The sequence below is a fragment of the Aplidium turbinatum genome, chromosome 5 (assembly GCF_918807975.1).
Source record: "Aplidium turbinatum chromosome 5, kaAplTurb1.1, whole genome shotgun sequence".
Lineage (NCBI taxonomy): Eukaryota > Metazoa > Chordata > Ascidiacea > Aplousobranchia > Polyclinidae > Aplidium > Aplidium turbinatum.
This window is the reverse complement of record NC_137476.1, coordinates 28,581,966-28,607,169: the sequence shown is the minus strand read 5'-3', so window position 1 is coordinate 28,607,169 and position 25,204 is coordinate 28,581,966. Positions and strand designations below refer to the sequence as shown.

Genomic DNA, 25,204 nt, shown 5'->3' with positions numbered 1-25,204 from the left:
GTTAAACATGAAGCATTCCTACTTGTCCATTCTGTTTGTAAAAAAAGAATCCAAAACGTTTGCTCGTAAAATTGGACTGTTTATGAAAAGTAAATTTAATGTGGACGTTATTCCTATTTATCAAACATTCAAAATTAGTTTGTATTTTCAACTAAAGTCCTAAACGTTGCCTCTCTGCTCAAGTGTTGTATATAGTTTTACATGTCCGTGTCATTGGGCATTGACATACATCGGTATGTCCACCAGACATTTGACCACGAGGGTAGGAAAGCATCTGAAGTTATGGGACATATCATAGAATGTTCATTTTGCATCGATAAAAATTCTCTATTGACTCATTTAAAATTTTACGCAAATACAAATCCCAATTTTACACAAAAATTCAGGAATCGCTGTTAATCAAACGTCACAATCCAAATTTATACAAACAATTATATGCGGGAGGGGCGTCCATTTTCATCAACATTACTAGATGTATCCATGTTATACCCTGTGGTGCAAATCCAGTTGTAAGATAGTTACGTAGTGCCTTTTTTCTCATGTAATTTGTTTTCCGTCTGTCTGTTTTCCACACTGTCGGCTTTCAATCGCTGCGTAGTTCTTGATGCTTATTCAGTTATAGCTAGTTAGTTACCTTCAAGAAGTTCAAATTTATTGCATTTTTATAAGTATTTTCAGATTACTGATGAGGGCTTAAGTTAAGCCGAAAACGTTCAACTTGTTAAAACTATTTGTAAATATGAAAAACATAGCCTAATGTTACTAATGCTCAACCCTGTTGTATTGTTGTGTCTTGCCTGTCTGGTATAAATACAAAATGACTGTCAGCACAAACCAATCTTTCCGTTTTTTATCTAGATGTTCTTTGGCATTAAGCTTACAGCTACAGTATTTTTATATAAAATTAAAATCTTACTCTTTTTAATGCGATTGTTTATTACTGTGTAATAATACCTACATCCTTAAATTTTGAATGATTTAGCAAAGGACCGTTTTTTTGTAGTTATTTATCAAGTTTAAAAGTGGATTTTTTTCTAAAGGCCATTGATCTTTATTATGTAATGCTAGGTAAATCGACAAACGTGGTGAAAAGAATCGTGTTGAAAAACGAAATGCTGAAATTGTTATTTTCAGAAAAATGTGGACGTATTGAAAAAGCTACAATTGAACTTCAACTGTTCACAAGTCCTGGATATCCCAGAAATTATCCAAATAACGTGTTGAGATTATGGACCATCGCTATTTCTCCAGGATATAGCATTGTTTTAATATTCAATGTTCTGAATCTATTTCAAGGCGATATTTTACGAGTAAGTCTCAGTTTTGTTGCAAATAAATAGGCTAATTTCCATTAACATTGGCAGTGGGGCTGCAATATCTACATAGCATAATATGTAAAAATAAATAAACAATAGCAATGTTCTTTGTTTTCGGCAGTCGAGTGTTAAGAAGAATTGACAGCGATAGACACATCGAAATGACTAGGCTACTTCTCTAACCTTAACCTTCAAACCGCTAGGCCAGGCTGCCGACGGTAAAACGTTCACCTAATTTAGTTAATGACTACAGTCAGTTGATTTAAATCTTGCTTTTTGATAGATTAATAAACCTGATCTAATGCAGCAACCAGCAGATTTTTAAATACGCCTCCGGTCGTAGTCTAATTAAAAAGCATCTTCAGCTAAATCTATTCTTTTTTGTATATCTTCCTTGCATCATGCGTCCGCTGTTGCGAGGAAACCAAGGTAGTTGAAAGAAGACACAATTGTGCTGCCTCCTTCGTAAAGTACGAAGTAGGGTTCAGAACTGTGCTTGGAGATAACCATCCCAGGCAGCCACTTTATCTGGTCCAGATCTGGTACGGATCTAACCAGACCTTTACCAGATCTGGTCCAGATAAAGTGGCTGTCTGGAATGCATTTTTGTTTTTATTGCATTTTTTTCGTTGATAGTATGCTAAGTAATAATAACAATTTGATGTTTCAGATTTATGAAAAAGGAGATCTAATAAGATCATTGAACCATCCCCAACTCCATTTATCATCCAATAATGTTTCATTACTTTTTACATCGAACGATTTTTTCCAAAGAAAAGGATTTGAAATTTCGTATCAATGTACGGTATCTATAGGCTATGATGAAATAAAATTATTTAATTACGGTACTAAAAATCTCTGGGTCCTGTTTCTTGAGAAAATAATTTGCCAACGTTGAAAGTGACTGATAATGCAGAACAGAAATCGAAGAGAATGTACGAAAAACTTTGAATGGAAAGATGTGATAGTCTACCATCACTTGTAAATCAGAAAAATTTCAGTCTGAAAAAATTTGCTCTTGGTTATAATAAAGCTTTGCAAACAAACAAATACCTATTTAGATGAAATAATTTATTTCAAATAAAGTATTTTTTTAATTAAAATGTTATGGATTATTAACAATGACATAATTTTGATAGAGAGGTAAATTTGTTCAACCCACACAATAAGTAAATAAACAATATCACACCAAATCAGAAGAATCAATTTATTAAAATATAGAGCTTTCGCCACACAAGTGTGGCTTCTTCAGTATAATCTGCATCAATAACAAAGAATGCAATACTATTAAGAAGGTTGTAAAATTTAATGAAAGTGGTAAAAGATTTCAAAGTAGGTAATATTGTGTAAAAACACAATAAGCTTTGTCAAACTATAGAATTTGTTAAATCATTATCTGCTTAACAACAATAGTTTTTGTAATGTGCGTAGCCTTTGTCCGGCTGCATAATTTTACAACATTAACATGCAACATAGGTACAATTTTACCTTCATTTATGTTACATTTTCTGTATGGTCCGAACGTTTCAATACACTACTCAGACATATCCCCGGCAACAAGACTTCAACAATCGGAAACTTCACTCTGCCAATCTCGGTAACCGGCCTTGCGTCAAAAGCCTCTAAAAGTATGTGAAACCACTAGAAATAACCAATCAAGGCCTTGTCAGTCCGAGGATAAAGATTCAAAACCATGGTTGTTGGCATTTGCTATGTCTGCCGAGATCACAAGTGAAAACAACCTAAAACGAGGAAAAGCTGTGTAGTTTGTGTTCAACGTGTTTATGACGAACATTGACATGCAAAGAAAACGTGTGTTATTTGTGAAAATGAAGAAAAAAGCTTCTTAAATTATAAATTATCGTTGAAATTGTAAATAAGGTGTTTTGTATTCTTTTTTGTAACAAAAAATTATTCCATGAAAAATAAAAATTATATATTTTTTCCAATTAATTCCATGGAAAATATGCGAAGGTATAGTTGTATCTATTTCATCTGTAAAGGGTGTATAAATCAACTTGTCTCACTATCCCGTATAAACGTGTAAAGATTTTTTTTTCAGAAATTAGGCTTACGCAATCTTCTTCAAATATGTATGGATGTCAGGAAATTTCAGGTCTACACGGTTTCCAGTAAAATAGTTATCACAACTTGAAAATGCAAAATTTAATGTACCTATGCCGCCGGACAAAGGTTAAAATTGATCATTATAGTAAAGTTTTGATCATCCTCGAACAAAGTTTATTTTGTATTTTTTGTAATAAAATTGCCATGATGTGCTGTCCATAAAAGAAATCTTCATAAAATTGCAAAAAGTAACCCAATTCCCACATTTCCACAAAATGTACTCTCTGTGTCGGCCGACCTCCCTCTTTGTCCGACTGTCCATGCGGACAACATGACAACATTAGGCTACTGATATCTCGAAGTGTAAGTGGCCATAGCAAAAGAGTAAGTGGACATAAAAAAATCACCTGATAAGTTATAAATTTTGTAGCTGTAGCGCTTGAGATGAAGCTAATTTTAACCACTTGTTGAAAATATTATTTTTCATTTGCAGTGGTTATTCCTTCGGAACCAATGCCCGCTAATGATACTACTACAATTTCAGGTACAACAATGTTTCTCGAAACTAGGGAAGATCATTGCTTTGTCTACAACAGTAGCCTATCACAGCACTAGTTTCTGCAGCTAATTTTTAACGCACCATTAATTCGAATTCATATTATGTCCGTCTCGACACAAAAGAGATTAATAACAACAGTTTGAAGGCGCCAGATGGAATTTGTAGGTCATATTCACAGATTTGTAGATTTGGAAAAAATTAGCACTATTGGTCATGATACAAAGAAAAAGAAGCAGAAGTCGGCAAAGATTAACTTATTTAAACAGCTTTAACCAATAGGTTACAAACACAACAATCAAAACTACCGATTTTATAAGGATGTCAAATAACAGAGAAGTTTGGAAGACCATGGTCGCCAACGTCTGCATCAGATCAAGCATCATCATCATCATTGTGTCCGTCTATAAATCAATGCAACTCTATGAATGTTAGGGCTATAGCATAAAGCCTACACAGGATCAAGCAATAGCTTGAATTTTTACAATTTTGATGTATTTATTTAAGTTTTTTGATTTTAGCTTCGTGTACAACCTTAGTTGAAGCTGTTGAAACACCTCAATACTTGTACAGTCCTGGTTGGCCAAATAATTACACAAACAACTTAGCTTGTTGGTGGTTGATTACGGTGCCACCAGGTTATTCCGTACTCCTCGTGTTTCAAGTTTTCGATGTACAAAGCTCTGACCGTTTGAGGGTAAGTTAAGCTTTGAATTAATTGATTAAATCACGACGATGACGACGATGACGATGATGATGACGACGTTGCCGATTGTTGAAGTCTTGTTGTAGGTGGATTATTCCATCCATTAGGTGCTTAGCTGCCGCTGAACGGTGCCGGTCCTTAGACTGCGTAGCTCAAGCACACACCTCGAGAGTCGAATCAGCGACGCTTGATCTTGAAGCTTCTTCGTTCACGAAGTCATGCGCTAACCAACTGAGCTATCGGGGCGGACCTTCGTTTTGTTTTTAAGTTTTTAAGATAAGCTGCTTAGCCAATCAGATGTGTTATGGTTAGAGTTGCTTTCCCAGTGACGTCAATGCGTACAATCGCTGGACTATCTCGTCATACGCACAGAATGGTCTCTCGTCACGGTACACAGCACAGCATCATAAAGGCGAAAAGATGTCATAGAAATATTTCAGACCGCAGAGAAACTGCATTTCTTGTATAGAATCTCATGTCAGTCTCCGTAACTGTTACCCCTGATGGTAACCGACTGTGTTGCAGTTGGTAATAGAATCAACAGAAAGAATCAGCCTACATAAGCTTATTATTCGTAAGTGCAGACAGTGGCACACCGTTTCGGCCTTCCGGCCTCCTCAGTGCAATAGGTAGCCTACACTGGATAAAGCTGTAAAGCAGCTGCTTTTAATTATTGCAGTAGAGTTAGCCTAGCCCTAGGTAGTAGCTAATAACGTGTTAACCAATTAGAATTCGGAAATGCAACAGAAGCAATTAGCCTAATTAATATCATGCAAAGAAAATGCCTATACCATTGAACTAACAGTCGTGGCGTAATTGTTAGTGCGTGGGGTTCGCAGTTGAGAGCTTGAGGGTTCGACTCCAGCCGCCGCCTGTTGTTCCTTGGGCAAGAAACTTTACTGTCGAAGGCGAGTACTGGGTAGCTTCAAATTTAGTCACATTGTAGCTTATTCGAGTTGGTGGAAAACAGCATACATTGTACTCTGAAACTTGAATGAATTTGGTCCTGCAACGTTAAAATTAAGATTGTTCATGACTTCTAAACATTAAATGGATGTATGATCACAACATAGGCGAAGCACAATTTGACAGATTTTTATTTTTGATTTGTTTTGGAAATGCTCTCAGAGCGCACCAAATTGGAAGTGTTTTTCAAAAATTTCTGGGGGAGGCCCCCAGACCCCCCGCTGGAAGTGTTGCCTTCGGCAACACGCCTTCGGGCTTCGCCCGACGGTTACGCCCTTCGTGCCTACTACCTTGCTGCAGCATATTTCCAAGTTGCTTTCCCAACGCTTTAAGCCACCGAACGTCACTGTTATGTTATATACGTCTGAAAATGGAAGATGAAAAGTTATGATTGCAAGAATTAAGACTTCTAGAAATGTTCTCAAATAGCTACATATTCGACCGTGTTCTATGCAGACTGTGTCTGGACATTATTTTCTCAGCCAGTTAGGCCTATTTTTTGTGCACAACTAATTTTGTAACTTAGACAAAATAATATATTTTGTCAAGGTTTACAGCAACGGATTGTTTGTTCATTCGTTGACGGGTGATGAAATTCCTGATCCATTTGTTTTTACTTCTGGTGAATGTGTGATGTTAGTCTTTACAACTGATGGAGCTGAGACACGTCACGGATTTCAAGCTTCATATCAATGTACTCACAAATCTTTCTACTGTATAAAGTGTATATATCATCAAGATGTACTAAATCGGTTTTGGTTTTGTTCAGGCAAATGTTAAAGCAATGTTTTCTGTTCTAGCAATAGTTGTACTAAAATTTAAAGCTGAAAATACGCTCAGAATGCACTAAATTAAATATAGCTTGTAACGTTTTGCTGACTCCCCGCTGTTTTTTTGTTTATAGAGAACACGCAGCCTCACTATTACAAACAACCAGCTGCCACTGCATGATAGTTATATTAAGTATTATAGCATTATATGGCTTTTGCGAAAATGCATTTCTAGAAATGTAGCTTTCATGGCGCTCTTATACTTAAAAAAGTTCCCGACCTCTGGTTTAGAATAACAAAATTGACTTTCGTCCTTGCACATGACTAGGGAACTGTGTTCCGAAAGCTACTACAAACCATTACTACCACAACGAGCTACTTCTCAAAAGCATAGCATCAAGTTAAAACAGGAAGTTTGTATCTACATTTGTGAAATAACAGGACTGAATAAGCAATTGATAATAATAAACAATACAAAGTCTTTATGATAAGCAAATTTAAAACATTTTTTATCTTTTTAGCAATCCTATCTCTAGGACCAGGACAAGATCAAGCAAACGTGATTAACACTGGTACGTTCGTCCACTTCAGTAGGCTTAATGGGTTTGTTAGGCGAAAAGTTATTTCTTAAGTGTTGCATTAAAAATAAAACATGGATCACTTGACAACTGAAAGCACAGGACCATGGCTACCTAAAGATACGGCCTGATTTGTCACATTTTGCAGACATTTCCAGATTTTGCTAACTTTGGGCGGATGTTTAAATAAATCTTTTTTTAAATTTTATTTTTACGTTTTCTTTACTGTTTTCCCCATATGACACAATAGGTTTTAACATTCTCAAATGTTGAAAAACAAAGAAAATTTGATTTCGAAGAATTTAGTCAGACTGTTTATTTTTCCATAACAGTCTGATTCGGCGTTTTTCAACTTACTTTTTCTCATTCGCTATTGCTTCCCCAAGCCAACAAAAAGCTTTTATATCATTAGGAGACAGCAAAAAGTAAACAAATCTCAGAAAATGTCAGTCAAACACGAGCAGTAGCTGTAATCAAAATCTGCAAAACGTTGCAAACAGGCAGCATCTCCAGGTGGCCATGACAGGACAAACAATTTTCATTTTCTTCAATAATTACTTCAGCATCTTTAATTTACTAAAATTGATATATTGCTCAGTATTGTAGTTAAAAAACGTTTGTCTATTTCTTCAATTTTCTCTTTCTCATGATGTCATTAGTTTGAAGAATTCCATGCTTTATATCAATTGCACCAGATAAACCACATTCCATCTGATATAAATTAGCTATTACTCGCAGATCTTTTCCATTTAAACCTTTATCAGCAAAACACTGTATCAATTTTTCATGATTAACTTGGTCAAAGGCCTTTTCATTGTCTATAAAGTATGTACAAATATTTATATTTATTTGACTTTAACGTTTTCATGTAGTTCTCATATTGAAAATTCCTTCCAGTGTTCACTTTCAAGTCATCAAACCACTTTGAGTTTCATTAATTTCTAGAGCCCTTAAAATATGCTGTTGCATCCTAAAATCATGGCTAAAGTTGAAATTAAAATTACTCTCCTCCCTTTCCGTAATACAAACTAGGCTACTGAATGTCGTTTCGGAACAAACTAGCGGCAGGTAATTCTGATATTTGGAATAAGACACATCAAGAGTGTTTGCTTCACGACCATCAGCACTCTTGAAAACGCATTAAGACCGATCAACATAGCAACTGTCTGTTGAGAAGGAGCGATCTTCCTGGCGTCAGCACTACCTGATTACTCACTATAGAACAGCGAGCATTGTGTTTCGCTAACCATACCGGTGTAGCCTCCACACTAGCCATCAAGACTTTTCCCAAAAGCATGTGTTTCTCGGCAGTAGAATATTTTGAAAAGTTTTCTCACCCTAGTTTCTCAATGTTTTCTCTAAATTTTAAAATTCTTCTAAGGTGCTGCACCAAATGTCCAACTGATTATCTTGTTTTAATTTCAAGCCAGTTGTAACGTTCGAGTTTTGTCACTTACCCCTTTTTCTAGACCTCTGCTATGTTTGGCATATATTGTTTTTGGTTGTGAAAGTCAGAAATAAAAACAAACTGACCTCGTAAGACCGAAGTTGAATGAATGTATTTGTTGCGGTCATATTTCATTTTCCTAACTTTCATCGACGTCGTCGTTGTCGTCGTCTTCATCATCGTAATCATCATCATCATCGTCCTCATTATCATCATCATCACCATCATCGTTGTTTCATCTAGCTGTTTATCAAGTTTAAATGTGGGTTATTTTCTTTGGTTCATAAATCGTTTCCGTTTATTTGCTGGATATAAATAGACATGCAAGATGGTGAAAAATGCCGTGTTGAAAAAAAAATGTTAATTTTTGTCACTTTTAGAAAAATGTGGGCGTATTGATACAGCTGCAACAGTTCCCCAACAGTTCACAAGTCCTGGATATCCCAGAATCTACCCAAATAACGTGTTGAGATTATGGACCATCACTACTTCGCCAGGATATAGCATTGTTCTTATACTCAATGTTCTAAATCTATTTCGAGGCGATTATCTACGGGTAAGTCTAAGTATTGAAGTGAATAGGTTACTTTAAAGTTGGCAATGGCAGCCTTTGTGTATTTGATAAAATAATGGAAATCATTCCGTATTGAAGAGAAACCTGAACAACTGAAAGCTACAGTATGTATGACTGTAAAAAGTTTCAATCTATATTGACTAAGCACAATTCTACCAAAGGAATATTACTTCAACTTCAGTTATCAATTTTGTTCAATAACAACCCATGCAAAGTTCTCCTTCAAACAACAACTTTTTACTCATTCACGTTACGTCACTTTATCGCTTTTGTTGGTTGTTTAGGCAAGCAGCTTTGCAGCGAGAAAATATTGCTATTGTTTAGTTAATTTTACATAATATGCTAATTAAATATTGCAGCCAACATTATCAATGTAAATTAGCCTATTTGTTTACAGCAAAACTGAGACTTACTCGTAAAATATCGCCTTGAAATAGATTCAGAACATTGAATATTAAAACAATGCTATATCCTGGAGAAATAGCGATGTTCCACAATCTCAACACGTTATTTAGATAAAGTCTGGGATATTCAGGACTTGTGAACAGTAGAACTTCAATTGTGGCTTTATCAATACGTCCACATTTTTCTGAAAATAACAATTTCAGCATTTCGTTTTTCAACACGATTCGTTTCACCTTGTTTCTAGCTTTCATCATCAGTCGTTATCTCCGCCTGCAGCAGATTGCGCATCAACATGGCTTATTTGCTTCCAAGAGTGGCGATTTTGAGCCAACTCGCCCAGTGTCGCCAAGTTGAGTCCGGTCCATGATTGGATGTTGTCTTGCCATCGTTTTGGTTGTCTGCCACGTTTTATTTTTCCTTCTACTTTGCCTTCTGTGCAATCTTTGCTGATTCCGCATTGTGATCTTTTAGTGTGGTCGAACAGTTTTAAAACTTTTGATTTTATTATTGCTGCAATTGGATGTAGTTTTGTCATAGTTAAAAGATCTTCTGTTTTCGTGTAGTCAAGTAGCCTTTTGTTGGTCATGCTTCTCATGATGTGATCAGTTTCTAGCTTTATCTAGCACTAAATAGGAAAGATCGATGGCCTTTAGACAATAATCCACTTTTAAACTGGACTGATGAATAGACAAAAACAGTCTTCTACTAAATCATTCAAAAATTAGAAATGTAGATAGTAATAAACAAACACCACCCTTATTGCACTATAAGAGTAACATTTTAATTTTGTAAAAAAATACTGTTGCTGTAAAGTGTAAACTTAATGCCAAAGAACATCTAGATAAAAACGGAAAGATTGTTTGTGCTAACAGTCATTTTCTTTGTATTTATGGCGGACAGGCAAGACACAACAATACAACGGGTTGAGCATTATAACAATATATTTGACATATTTACAACATAGTTTTAACAGTCGAACGACCAGCATATTTTAAATACGCCTCTGGTCGTAGTCTATTTAAACTTTAAAGCATCTTTAGCTAGATCTATTCTTCTTTGTATATCTTTCTTGCATCATGCGTCCGCTCTTATGAGGACACCAAAGTAGTTGAAAAAAGACACAATTGCGCTGCCACCCTGGTAAAGTACGAAGTAGGGTTCAAAACTGTGCTTGGCGATAACCTCCCAGGCAGCCACTAACCATCCCAGGCAGAAATCCAGATCTTTACCAGATCGGGTACGAATCAAATCAGACCTTTACCAGATCTGGTCCAGATAAAGTGACTGTCTGGGATGCATTTAGCCTTTTATTTCGTTTTTGTTGATAGTATGCTAAGTAATAATAACAATTTGATGTTTCAGATTTATGAAAAAGGCAATCTAATAAGATCATTGAACCATCCCCAATTCCATTTATCATCCAATAATGTTTCATTGCTTTTTACATCGAACGATTTTTTCCAAAGAAAAGGATTTGAAATTTCGTATCAATGTACGGTATCTAGGCTATGATGAAATATAAAGTTTAATTACGTTACTAAAAATATTTGGGCCCTGTTTCTTGAGAAAATAATTTGCCACCGTTAAAAGTGACTGATGATGAAGGACAGAAATTGAAGAAAATGTACGAAAAGATGTGATAGCCTGACATCACTTGTCAATCAGAGAACATTCAGTCTGAAAAAATTTGCTCTTGGTTATAATAAAGCTTTGCAAGCAAACAAACCTACCTATTTAGATGAAATAAATTATTGTTTTTAATTAAAATGTTATGGATTATTAACATAGCGAAATAAAACAGAATAACCTTAGCGGGTTTAACATACTTTTTTACACACAAAAAATATAACATAATTGAAATAAACTCAAACGTTTTCGACACGTACGTGTATCCTCATCAGGAATTAAATCTGCAATATACATAAAATGAAAAATCGTAAGATAAATTTGACTTTGTACTACAACTGTAACGACACTCTGGACTGAAAAGCACAAACTGAAACAAATGATACACGAATGATTACGAGTAAATTATGCCGTGAGAAACAGATCACATGAGGTGTAAACTACGAACATTGGACAAACAATTAGAACACACACAAAAGGAACGATGAGCCACAGGCGAATAACTGCCTGTGGAGAGATGGATTGTTACGTTTGATTCTTAAAGCTTCTATGAGCTTAGTCTGAAAATAAGATCTGCCTCGAGAGATGATTTTAAATTGGTCGATCGAAACATTGTTAGTGCACGTTTCACAAGAGGCGATGTGCTCTTTAATTTCCAATAACATAATAATAATAGAGAGGTAAATTTGTTCAACCCACAGTAAGCTTTGTTAAACTATACAAATTTGTTAAATCATTATCTGCTTAACAACAATAGTTTTTGTAATGTGCGTAGCCTTCGTCCTGTGGCATAATTCTACAACATTACCAGGCAGCATAGGTACAATTGTACCTTTATTTATGTTCTATGAGAATCAGCCTAAGTATACTTTCTGTGTGCTCTTTAATGGTCCAAACGTTTCATTACACCAACTCAGACATAACTCCTAGATAGTATGATTGTTGGCAGTTGCAATGTCTGCCGAGATCACAAGTGAAAACAACGTAAGAGTAGAAAAAGCTGTGTGATTTGTGTCCAACTTGTTTATGACATGCAAAGACAACGTGTGTTATTTGTGAAAATGAATAAAAAAGCTTTCTAAATTATCGTTGAAACTGTAAATAAGGTGTTTAGTATTCCTTTGTTATAACAAAACAAAAAATTTCATGAAAAATAAAAATTATGTCTTTTTTCTCCATTAATTCCATACAAAATATGCGAAGGTACAATTGTATCTATGTCGCCTGTAAAGGGTAAAAAGTTATAAAAACAACTTGACTCACTATTCCAGAACTGTGCAGGCCTACATATTTTTTTCAGAAATTAGGCTCACACAATCAACCTCAAAAATGTATGGATGTCAAGAAATTTCAGGTTAATACGGCTTCCGGTAAAATAGTTGTCACAACTTAAAAATGCAAAATTTACAAAATTTAATATACCTATGCCGCCGGAAGAAGGTTAAAATTGATTATTATAGTATATTTTTTGATCATCAAAGAACAAAATTTATTTGATGTTTTTTTCTATGACATCACATGTTGACTGGCTGCCTAATTGGGTGAAACCAGAGTTACTTTGTTTTGTCTGTCTATGGTTCAACAAAGCGAACTCTTTACAAAAGTGAATAAAGAAATAACAATTATTCACTGTTAGTTCATTATTCACTTGTTGATTTATGCATATCAGTTTGTATGTGGATCCTTCTCTTGTATCATGGGGCAATCCTATAGATTTTTGATGGTACACCTCTTCATTTTCTTTAAATCTTTACAATAGCTTTCAAAAAAACAAAGCAAAATAAAACAAAGCAAAGCAAAGCAAAGCAAGGCAAGGCAAGGCAAGGCAAATTTACACCAAAAACCAATAAAAAACTAGAATAAAGCTAAGTTTACTGTAGCCTACCATTTAATTACAACGAACCAATTTCTTGTCTCTGCTTCAAGAATTGCTACAACTTGTGCAAGCAAGCTTGCTAGCTGAAGGGTTGTATAAACCTTTTACTAACACTGTGTTATTACCTGATATAAATTTTGTAGCTGTAGCGCTTGAGATGAAGCTAATTTTAACCACTGATTGAAAATATTATTTTTCTTTTCAGTAGTTATTCCTTCGGAACCAATACCCGCTGATGATACTGCTACAATTTCAGGTACAACAATGTTTCTCGGCAGCCATTGCGAAATAGGGCGGTGCTAAACTATGGCGTGAAAATCATTGCTTTGGCTACATCAGTATCACAGCACTAATTTCTGCAGCTAATTTTTAGCGCACCATTAATTCTAATTCATATTATGTCCATCTCGATACAAAGGAGATTAATAGCAACAGTTAGGAAGCGTCAAATGGAATTTGTAGGTCATATTCACTGTCACAAGTAATGTGCAAGGCCTCGAGACGGGCTGCTTTGTATCTTGACCGAACGTGCTGTTTTGATTGTGGAATTCTTGAGCTATATGTTATTATCGGTTACTGTCCTGTAGTGACCTCTGATTATCTAATACGTCACAAATCTTTATTATGTGACGTATTTCTAGAACATTCTACCCTACGTGCCAATCTGGAAACTTCTTTAACTTGCTTGTTTACGTGTAGTGCAACTTGACAGAACAATGAGTTCTTATGATGTGACATTACGTAACCTTCTCGAAGTTACTAGACCGAACAACCTGCTATAAATAGTGGTGTAATTTGCGTTATTATTATGAGTTGTAGATTGTTGTTGTAGTAGTTGGTAACAGGTGCAGAGATTATTGTTGATTGAGAGTTGAAGTAATTGGATACAAGTAGATGAGAGTTGGTGCTGATATAAATTGTGATCGAAATTAGAGTTACATGAGAAGCTGTGAGTGAACTTCGTTAAAGTCCTTCAAGAATTTTCATTATCATTTCACTAGTAGAACTATCCGACCATTTAATTGACTGCTTTTCGGTAATATCCCATTAAACTATGTCATTGAACCTTTCCAAGTCTCGTTCTTGATACGAGATAGAAAGAAACGTGACATTCACAGACATGTGGATTTTGAAACAATTACAGTAGCACTATTGGTCATGATGCAAAGAAAAAGAAGCAGAAGTCGGCAAAGATTAACTTATTTAAACAGCTTAAACCAATGGGTTACAAATACAAGAAGTTTGGAAGAACATGGTCGCCAACGTCTGCATCAGATCAAGTATCATCATCATCACTGTGTCCGTCTGTAAATGAATGCAACTGTATGAATGTTAGGGCTATACCATTTAAGCCAACACAAGATCAAGCAATAGCTTGACTTTTTACAATTTTGATGTATTTATGCAAGTTTTGTGATTTAGCTCCGTGTACAACCTTAGTTGAAGCTGTTGAAACACCTCAATACTTGTACAGTCCTGGTTGGCCAAATAATTATCAAAACAACTTAGCTTGTTGGTGGATGATTACGGTGTCACCAAGTTATTCAGTACTTCTCACGTTTCATACTTTCGATATACAAAGGTCTGATAAATTGAAGGTAACTAAATTTTTGAAGCGTTTCATTGAATCATTGTAATGTTGTTTCAAAGAAACTACAGTAGTAATACAATCTATACAATGTAGCCTATACAAAAGGCCGTTATTTTACAAGCAATATACTTTGTATTCTATTTTAAACTTAAAACAACTTAACCTACTGTATAGATAGGAACATTGAAAAAAAAACTTTTCCTTAAACTTGTGTAATAAAAGAATCAACAATTTAAAAACCGATTTTTACTTTGAACCACAATAAATTTGAGTAAAACCTGAATTGAAAAGCTGCAGTGCCTTTTCCAGGGGTTCCGAGAGGGGGGGAGAAGTCGGGCAACTCTCTTTCCTAGCATAACATTGGAAAGGAAAAACGAGTAGTTTTTTGCATTTTCACTTTTGAGGGGCCCATTATGTTACTAAAATACAAATGTTCCATCTTCATTATAATATAAATTAATGAAACAAGTGCCCTTTTACTTTCCCCTAATGCACAGTAGACTCAGAGATTTCTAGAAGTACTGGATGCAAAGGCACTTCTAATGACAGTGACTATATTTCGTCATCGCAATGCATTAAATGAGCAGAATACATTTTATGACTACCGTACATCACAAATGAAACTTTTATTGGTTTTGCTTTCAAGATTTATAGCAACGGACTTCTTGTTCATACGTTGACGGGTGATAAGATTCCTGATCCATTTGTTTCTAATCCTAGTAGATGTGTGACTTTGGTCTTTACAACTGATGGAGTTCAAACACGTCCTGGATTTCAAGCTTCATATCAATGTAAACAAAAGCCTTTACATATTTTATCGAGATTTTCTAAATCGTTTTTGGTTTTGTTCAGACAAATGTTAACTTACTAATCGAGCTTTTGGATTTCTAACTACATATCAATGTAGATACATACTTTTACATGTATTGTAAACTATTGATTTTGGTTTATTTTATTTTTTCATTGTTTATGTTATGTTTTGAGCAATCAACTACGACTAACAGGAATTTTTTTTATTTTATGGATTATAATTATGTATCATAGCACATTATCTTATGCATATAACTATAATTATATAATATTAATTATAATATAATTATGTTATATATTATTGCCTATGCCCTATATTATAATTATATTTACTTCTTTTTTGGCTTTATTCTCGCTTCAAGTGGAGTGGCTAGTACAAATTGAAGTCTTCCATATCATTCTGTCAGCAGCATTCTCTGTTTTTACTGTTACTGTTTTAGGGTCTTCATCCGCACAGTCTCTTCATCTTTTTTCGGCTTTTCTCACTTTCGTTTCCCAAATTCCAATCCTATCACTCTTCTTCCGACATAGTCTTCATCTTTCTGTGCAACTTGTTTCAACCACTTAAAATGTGTCTCTTTTGGCGTATCTTTCAGAGTTTCAACTTGCAATCGTTTTCTGATAATTTCATTTCTTATGCAGTGCTGCTTTGTCAATCCTAAGAGTTCATCAAAGCCTTTTTAATTAAGTCGCTTCCTTTTTCCAATCCTGTGCCCTTACAACATTGCTAGTCTTGTACCATCGTTTTATAGAGTTTCTCTTCAGGTTTTTCTCGCATCTTTCTGTCACAGATAACTTCTGCTATTTTAGTCCATGTTCCACATCACAAATGAACATGGGCTTCGATATAAGCTATTAAACCAGATTTGAAATGCAGCTACATTGGATATTACTTTAATGTCTTCCTAAAAACTTCCCAAAAAATGATTGTTCTACATTTTTTAATGATAAACTTGTTGTATTAAAAGCCTCCAACTATAGAAGATAATATTTTTACTTTGACAATAATTGCTGATTGTTTAATTATAACAGTTTTTTTTCTGGATTATATTGCAAGGTTTGATTATGGGGACACACCTGATGGAGATAATTTTTTATCAAAAGTTTTTTTTGTATCTAAAAAGCAGTAAATGTTATCAAGATTTTAAAAATGGTAAAATTGTGACTTTATTCAATCGTTATCGCGGTCGTCGTGTGAGCTTCTGGGGGCGAGGGTCTATCGTTTTTGCCACCCCAAATGTACAATGTTCCCGGACTACACTGGAAGGCAACTAGAGAGTAGCCAGTCGTTGGTTTCATGACGCGCAGACCTTCCACTCCGTTATGTGGCTTGAAGATGGCACAGTCATTGATGATGTAGTCGGCCGTCTGTTTTTCGTCACCACATTCATAGGAGGAGAAAGAGGCCATTCCCCATTGGAGCATGGTTGAGCGGTAAACCAGCCGCCAGTTAAAGACGGTTGAGGCGCACCCATGCCTGTCTTTGTAGTGTCAGGCTGATGGGGCGTGTGTCGGAGATGAGTGAATGAAGTCTGATGGTATTTGACTTCCATTAACAGTTGCTAAACTACATAAAACTCATTTTGACAGATATCATAGAACTGCTTAGAAATGAGGTCTTGCTAAATGCTGTGAAAAAAAGTTTTTATGATGCAAATATAATAAAAAATGCTTAATTAACTAATTAATTTTTATGTTTTTATTTTTTGTGCTTTTCCAGATATTGAAGCAATCGCTTTCACGGTGGCAAAAGCTTCATCAATAAATTAATTAAATTAATGATACTGTACTGTAAGCTTTCGAATCTGGCTGGTTTTATTTACTTGTTATGTTTAATTGTTTGGGTGCATCCTAAATGAAGGATCCTTGCATTATTTTTCATTCTCAATAACATCAAGCCACCGGAACAGAAGTTAAAAGATATCAGCGTCTACTTCATCGCTTATCTTGTATGGCTGCCTTTATGTTAAAAATTATAGTCAAAGTGTAATTCACTCATCTGACATACTTTCTGTCCTTATTATTGTCTGGGAAAAGCAATCAGCCATTTCTTTCCAGTCGCTCCCAGCATTTTCTAAACTTCTATTGGAAAATCATCTGGTCCAATGGCGCTTCCTTGTTTCTTTTTCTGCAAAACTTGTAAAGATATTTTCTTATTTTGTAATTACACATTATGTAATATTATTATGTGAAATCAACAACTTACACAAATGTAGTAGGCCTAGTATTTAATTATGCAATTGATAACAGGTGATAAAAAATCACTGGAACAAAAACTTTATAACATTTTTCAGCAATTGTCTCGCAAACAACAGGACAAGGTCGAGCGAATGTCATTAATCATGGCAGAGACAATGGTATGCTTAATTCAGGTAGTGTTGTTGTGTGTATTACTGTTATGTACTACATTATTATCATATACTATACATTTTGCGTATTAATTTGTGTTATATTTTACAATTACATTATATTTAATGTGTATAATAAAAGAATTAATTATCATGATAGTTTCTCAAATTTCGAAGCTAGATTGGGTGCTTGGCTAATAACTAAAATTAAACACCGCATCTATTCTTGGCTTGTGGTTTGACATAGCATGAAACGAAAAGAAAACCTTTAGCTAGACCGCAAGAAGTGAGTAAAGTAAAACGTGTTTCTATTCTTCCAAATAGGTAGGTGTTGATTAATTGTTTTTATTTTCAGAAAAATGTGGCCTTACTGATGCAGCTACAACTGGTTTGAAAAAGCTCACCAGTCCTGGATATCCCGGACGTTATCCAAAAAACGTATTGAGATTATGGACCATCACTACTTTGCCAGGAAATAGCATTGTTCTTAGATTCAATGTTGTCGATTTATTTCATGGCGATAATTTACGAGTAGGTTTAAGTATTGCGCTGTAAAAATAAATACTATTTACACATGCTGGTAATCTGGGCCGCATGCTTAAATTCTAGTTAATTGCATCGACTAAAAGATTGATCACGCTCAGGCTCAGTGACTTTGAAAAAGAACAAACAGATTTTAAATATCTCACAGCCATCCTGGCCTACTACACTTAGAAATGCAATGTTGAAATAGTCTGGATTGCCGGAAAACCTAAACTGCTGCTGGACAACTTATTGCATTCGATAAAACTTTTAAAATCCACAATGCGAAACATTAGAGAAAAACTCAAACTTAAGAATTTGACATGTAACACTTTGTAAACCAGAATAAAATAGATCGTCTTTGCAGCTCTAATGTTTAAACCTGTAATGGGCAACTTTGAAGTGTGCAGCGTAATTTATTATTTAAATTTTGTAAACCATTAACAAGTAACATCGCTACTTTAAGCATGCATGGTACATGAACATGATCTTTGCACACACATAAATAAAAAGCTAAAGTAAAATTACTGAAAAGAGCATGCTTTCTCGTATTGTCGCTAAATGTTAGGGCAACCGTGTGTTAGCCAGCACTGCCTGGTGTCATCGTCAACGGAAACAATGCTTTTCACACCATGGGGCAATCTGTCGACGGGCAGTGCTTAACTAAACGACCTACTGAAATCGAATCTCGACCCGGAACGTTCAGAAGATTCCACAGCAATCGCACTTTTCAAAGTGCAGCAGTTCGATTCTCGGCAAGTGCCGTCGTTCCACCATCCTACAGCTGAACGCCGAGACCATCAGTTCCAGCAAGATCCATGTGATTGAGCAGCTTCCTCATAAAAAAATTCTCTGGCAAACCCCAATGCAAACATATCTGCAGCAAAGAGTCCAACACCAGTGAGCAGGCGGTTACGTCTTGATGAGATAAGTGTGGAGGTCATGATCCAACGATCTTAGATGGAGATCTGATAACTTGACTCAGTGGAGATGTGCTACCTGACAAGGTTTCACACCACGCCACATGGAACTATTGTTTGTTAGAGCACCCATCAGAGACTGCCAAAAGGCATTTGTAGCGCGTAAAAATGGCTTTTTCGATTTAAATAGTTGCTTTGAAGATTTTCTCAATGTGGTTCTATGTAACGGATGGCCGAGTTTTGGATGTTATGCTTGGTGAGAGGATTCCACGCCACACTGTTGCTGGCGCGCGGATGGATGAGAAAACAGTCGGTTGGAGTTTGTCGAAGGCATCCAATGGCAATTTGCACACAATTGTTCATTAGCACATCGATAACGTCATCGTGGGCGCTTCTGCACCAAGTTGCAGCACAGCACTCAGCAGAGGCGTAACGTAAACTAAAACACTTATTCTCCGTACAGAAAGCTAGTACCCCAACATGTGGTAGCAAGACGATTAAAAGTGCAGTGCGAGATGGCACTTCCAGGAGTAGGTGTTGCGTTGCTTAGAAAAGAGCATTATAATGAAATTATTTGGTGACACTTTTGTAAAGTTAGATTTTTGCATAAAACGCTCTAACATAAAAACTTAGTGCCCTCTAAAAATGTACACTATCCTCGGCTACTGAAAATTATTATTAGTGGCCCATCTGTATCACTTTGCGCATCACTGATTTGAACAATACCGATTTAATGAATTACAATAAATTGGCACATCTTGTTGTTTCAGGTTTATGAGAACGGAGATCTTGTTGCAAGAGTACGGAATAATCCCAAATTCTATGTATTATCCAAAAATGTTTCTTTGCTTTTCACATCCGACAATATTTTCCAAGGAAAGGGATTTAACGTTTCATATCAATGTATGATCATGCATCGTGTACAGTATGTAGGCTATTTTGGTGGTAAAGCCTACAGGCTTGCGACAGATGGTTAAAGATTTAGATCAAGTGGACTGATAAGCAAATCGAAGCAGCCACTCTTCGTATCCACCTTCCAGCATTTCATTAAGTGCCCTGCCAAAAACGCAGTCACCTGCTCTTGAGTAGTGTCGAATTGGCGCCTTTCAATAGTCGTACCAGGGTTCTTACCACTCGGCTTTGGAGGCAGAGGTGACATGTTATTTTAAGTTAGAATCATCAGTTCCTGAAATGAGCATTAATTAATTATTGATTTTTTTTTATCTAAAAATTATTTCTGTAATATTTGAAAATATCAACGCTGTATTAAGCGCCTCTCGTATCTCTGGCAGAGAAGGCACTGCTGTTTAGGTGTCTACTCATTTTAGTTTTTTAATGTTTGTTTTTTCTATTTGAAAAAAAATGGAAATGTTGCTACAAAAGCTCGATATCTACAACTTAAATCAAGCAAGACTGTATTTACAGCTTTCCACACCCTGGCTGAGGGTGCCCATTTCCGTCTAACTTAGGGGTCTCCCGATATTTAGCTAATCTAGCATTTTTTGTGCGGCTCTTTGAAATAATACAATTTTGGTAGAGAGGTAACTTTCTTTAACCATAGACAGATAAAACCAAGCAACCAAGCCTTTCTCATCTGCTCTGCAGTTTCATTCTTGTGCATTTCGTTTTTCAATTCATTGTGTAGATCAGTTATTTTCAATGTAGATGTTATTGTAAAATCAGTTATTTTCTTTACTTGAGAAGGGCTAACTTAAGTATGGCCGAAAACGTTCGTAGTTTATAATTTTATGTTCACTGTAATTGTATGATGTTAAATGCCGTGTGGTTGCTTGGTTTCATCTGTCTTTGAAATAAACAAGCAAAACAAAGTAACCTTAGCTGGTTTAACATAAGAAAAATAAAATAACATAATAACATAGTTTTTCGCTTTTAGCAGCATGATCGTTGCTTACTTCACTATGTAGATTTTAACGACTTGTTTTAACCTGATGTTGCCAGTTCTCTGTGATAATAGCGGATTGCACTAGCTTTCGGAACACAGTTCCCTAGTCATGTGCTATGACGAATGGTGTTGAAGTCAGTGATTCGTTCTTTTATGTGGCTCTTTCGTTTGGCTTGAGACTGCTAGCTGTTGAGTTTCTGTGTTGTTATAGGCGTTATTGCTGTGAAATTTTGTTGAATCAGTTGATTAATAGATTGGGTGACATAGTTCTTCCCTTTCGGCACGGTTGTTGATTTTTGGATTCTGTTTACTTATAAAAATGGTCTCTTTGAAGCGTAATTGTACTGCGTTGTTTTCTCTGGCAATGATTGTAAATTCATTTTCTCGGTTATGATCCGAGAAATATTGAAAAAACTTTCTGTGCAAAGAGAAACTAACCTACTGACATATCTAAACACGTTTCTGTGATACCCTAAAAAATCAAATGATTAGCTGAGTATAAAAGACTAAAATATATGCCTACTTGACCATTAGAAATCAAGAAGATTGTTTAACTTAAGCGAATGTTTTGTTTTAAAGATAAAACTTGTCCATCTATTGTCATGCAGCTTAAACTTGGCTGGTAAACACCCTTCACACAAAGAAAATTATTTTTCTGTGATCCAGATTAATTTAAAGTGGTTCGATAGTTATTGTAAATGCTTTATTTTGTTTACATCAATGGTAGCTACTATGATTATTTTATCTTTGCAGTGGTTCTTTCTCCGGAATCAAAAATTTCAGAAGGCGTTGTCACAACTTCAGGTAGGCCTATACTGCCGTACCTCAACGTTTTACCTAGGAAAAAGATAGCATTGGCTTGTTGTCCCAATACCTGTCCTAATCTACCTGTCCTATATTAGCCTACTGTAGTTGTAGCCTATCTAGCGTAAGTTGTTTAATTCATCAATCGTTTTAAGCTCTGAGTTATCTCAAAACGTTTAAAACAATTCAATTGTATTCTTTACATTAAAAAACGCTTTAAAAATGTTCTTTTTCCATTAAAGCAACTTTGCGTTTTGAAAATAATTTTTACTTATCAATATTTGCTTTACTTAGCTCAAACCTGGCTTATAAAAATGGTCATCAATACGAAGCCAATCACTTTGCATCAAGAAATTCAATTTAGAGTGGTTTGGTAGTATTAAGCATTACCAAAAAGTAGGCTGCTTGGTAATGCTTTATGTTGCTTTCAGTGATGATAGCTCATATTATTTTATCTTTGCAGTAGTTCTTCTTCCAACGCCTGGAATTTCAGAAGACATCACTACAACTTCAGGTATACAGTAGCCTACTGCCCTTTTTCAACTTTTATTTGTTCCAAAATATAACTTCCAACTGTTGCTTTGAATACTTGGTGTAAAGATTGCAATTATAGTAGGCTAAGATGTTGTTTGATCCATCAATAGCTTTAACAATAATGCCAAAATATAACAATAATGCCAAAATACATTGAATCTTGCTTCACCAAAACCAACTAAACCTAAAAGCAATACGTGGGATGAAAACTCAAATATCTATTAATTTAGCTTTTCGGGAATGTAGCTCTTTGACAATACATATGATAATCAATGCTTTTCTAAATAATACAGCAACAGTATTATCATATCATCCAAAGATCAGGGTTCTGAAATGCTTTTCGAAAACTTCCTTTCGACTTATGGTGTAGGCTATTACTTTTCAAAACATAAACGATTTGAGAGTGTAGTATGAGTAGTTATTCAATATGAGTGCTCTATGTCTAGATGTAGAGGCCATACTGTACAGACTTCTTGTTTCAAAAGTGTAGAATGTTGGAACAGTGATGCACCAAGCATTATGTTCCACGACCGCATACATAAGTCAAATAATAGTATTGAGCACCACATTCAAAACAAATGTTCTGTTCCATCGATAACTCAGTGAATTGGATTTACCTATTGACAATAAATAGTGTTGCTGCATGAATCATTCAGTAGTTTCAGGAATGGTTTTTCTAAACTATATTTTTATCCAGTTGGAATAAAGAAAATTAATCATTTTCGAACGTTTTTGTGACGACGTTGTTAGACTATTTTAAACACAAACAGTAATTCGAATTTTTTACACCAGAGAAATCTAACAATTTAACTTCGCTGTGATTTAGCATATTTTAAACGATTTTGAAGATAAAAATGAGCAATTTTATCAAAACACACTTTTAGGATACCGACAAAATCAACCGCATTGGAGTATAGTTGAGCATAAAAAAGCTTTATCACTTATTTATCCAAAATGCAATCAATCGAATTTGATTTGAAAGTATTTTAAGTTTTGGAGATAAACTTTGATAAATAACTTTATTTAATTCAAACCTGGCTGATTACAACACACTTAGCCTACATAATATACAACGGCAATTACTTTTTCATCATCAAGATAAATTGAGAATGGTTTGGTGATAATTGGTAACATTTCATATTGTTTGCAGTAATTCTACTAATATTGTTTTGCCTTTGCATTAGTTCTTCCGCCAACATCAGCGATTTCAGACGAAATTGCAACAACTTCAGATACACTGTAGTACATCAAATGTTCTCAAACCAAAATATAAACTTTATAATTATAGACTATGTAATTCTACTAATATTGTTTTGTCTTTGCATTAGTTCTTCCGCCAACACCAGCGATTTCAGACGAAATTGCATCAATTTCAGGTACACTGCACTACATCAAATGTTCTCAAACCAAAATATAAACTTTATAATTATAGACTATGTAATTCTACTAATATTGTTTTGTCTTTGCATTAGTTCTTCCTCCAACACCAGCGATTTCAGACAAAATTGCATCAATTTCAGGTACACTGCAGTACATCAAATGTTCTCAAACCAAAATATAAACTTTATAATAATATTTATTTGCATCAGACAAAGCTGTCCATATCCAAAACAACGAAATACTACACAAACTGCAAATGCACAAATAACGAACAACAACAACGAAATAACAATGTAAAACAACGAAATAATACACAAACTGCAAATGCACAAAATCTCACTAAATAGGCTATATACTGTTACAAGTTTACAGACAATGGTACGGTAGTGTTACAAGTTAGAAGAACTGAAAGTATATCAGAACGATAAAAACAATCAGATGACATGGCAGCCATCAAAACTAGATAACAGCATACATAGAATTATTATAATGAATACGATAATTTGATATACGATGACAATCAGACCTCATCAGGGAGGCAACTATAGAGTTAGACGATACTTCGCATCTTCCAACAAAAGAAAAAACATATTTACGAAGTAATGCATCAAATGTTATGATGTTGCACAAGACTTGATGTTCACGTACGCTATAGTGTTTAGGCAAATTGTGTATTATTCTAAATGCATTATTGAAGGCAACACGCAGGCGATTAATGTCACGTTGATGATAATTTTCCCACAGATGACATGCATACATTGGAGTACAATATGAACGGAATAGAACATTTTTAATATCACTGGAGCACTTGTAAAATTTTGATTTTAATTTGTTTGCAGAACAGTAGATTGATCGCACTTGTCGATTTATATCCTTGTCGTCACACATTGCCGTGTCAAGAAAAACACCCAAATATTTGACACTGTCTACGAATTTGATCTCACTTCCATTGAGCCGTACCATTGGATTCAAATTTAACTTTAAGTGATTGGTTTGGAAGTACATAGCAAATGACTTTTTGCAGTTAAAAATGACATCGTTAGAAAGCGCATAATCTGCACACACATTCAAGATACTCTGCAGACCATGAACACTTGGAGAGATACAACAAATATCATCAGCAAACATGAGATGATTGACAAGTGTATTACCTATGTAACGGCCTGCCTTGGTTTTGCTTAACACAGTCGATAGATCATCCATATACTACACGGTAAATAAGTAAGGACTCAGGACACCACCCTGTTTGACACCATTGCTGACAGATATAATTATAGACTATGTAATTCTACTAATATTGTTTTGTCTTTGCATTAGTTCTTCCTCCAACACCAGCGATTTCAGACGAAATTGCATCAATTTCAGGTACACTGCAGTACAACAAATGTTCTCAAACCAAAATATAAACGTTATACTGTATATATAATTCTACTAATATTATTTTGTCTTTGCATTAGTTCTTCCTCCAACATCAGTGATTTCAAAAGAAATTGCAACAACTTCAG

General features: G+C 35.1%; 1 protein-coding gene across 1 annotated transcript in view; it reads left to right on the top strand.

The window, feature by feature from the left end:
- The window catches only part of LOC145771103 (scavenger receptor cysteine-rich domain-containing protein DMBT1-like), a 28,416-nt gene extending 9,470 nt beyond the window's left edge, over positions 1–18,946 (top strand). The window contains exons 10-11 of the mRNA XM_082582843.1: positions 17,992–18,167; positions 18,743–18,946. Of these exons, the coding sequence (XP_082438969.1) occupies positions 17,992–18,167; positions 18,743–18,946 (380 nt within the window). The remainder of the gene's footprint in view (positions 1–17,991; positions 18,168–18,742) is intronic.
- Positions 18,947–25,204: the final 6,258 nt, after the last annotated feature.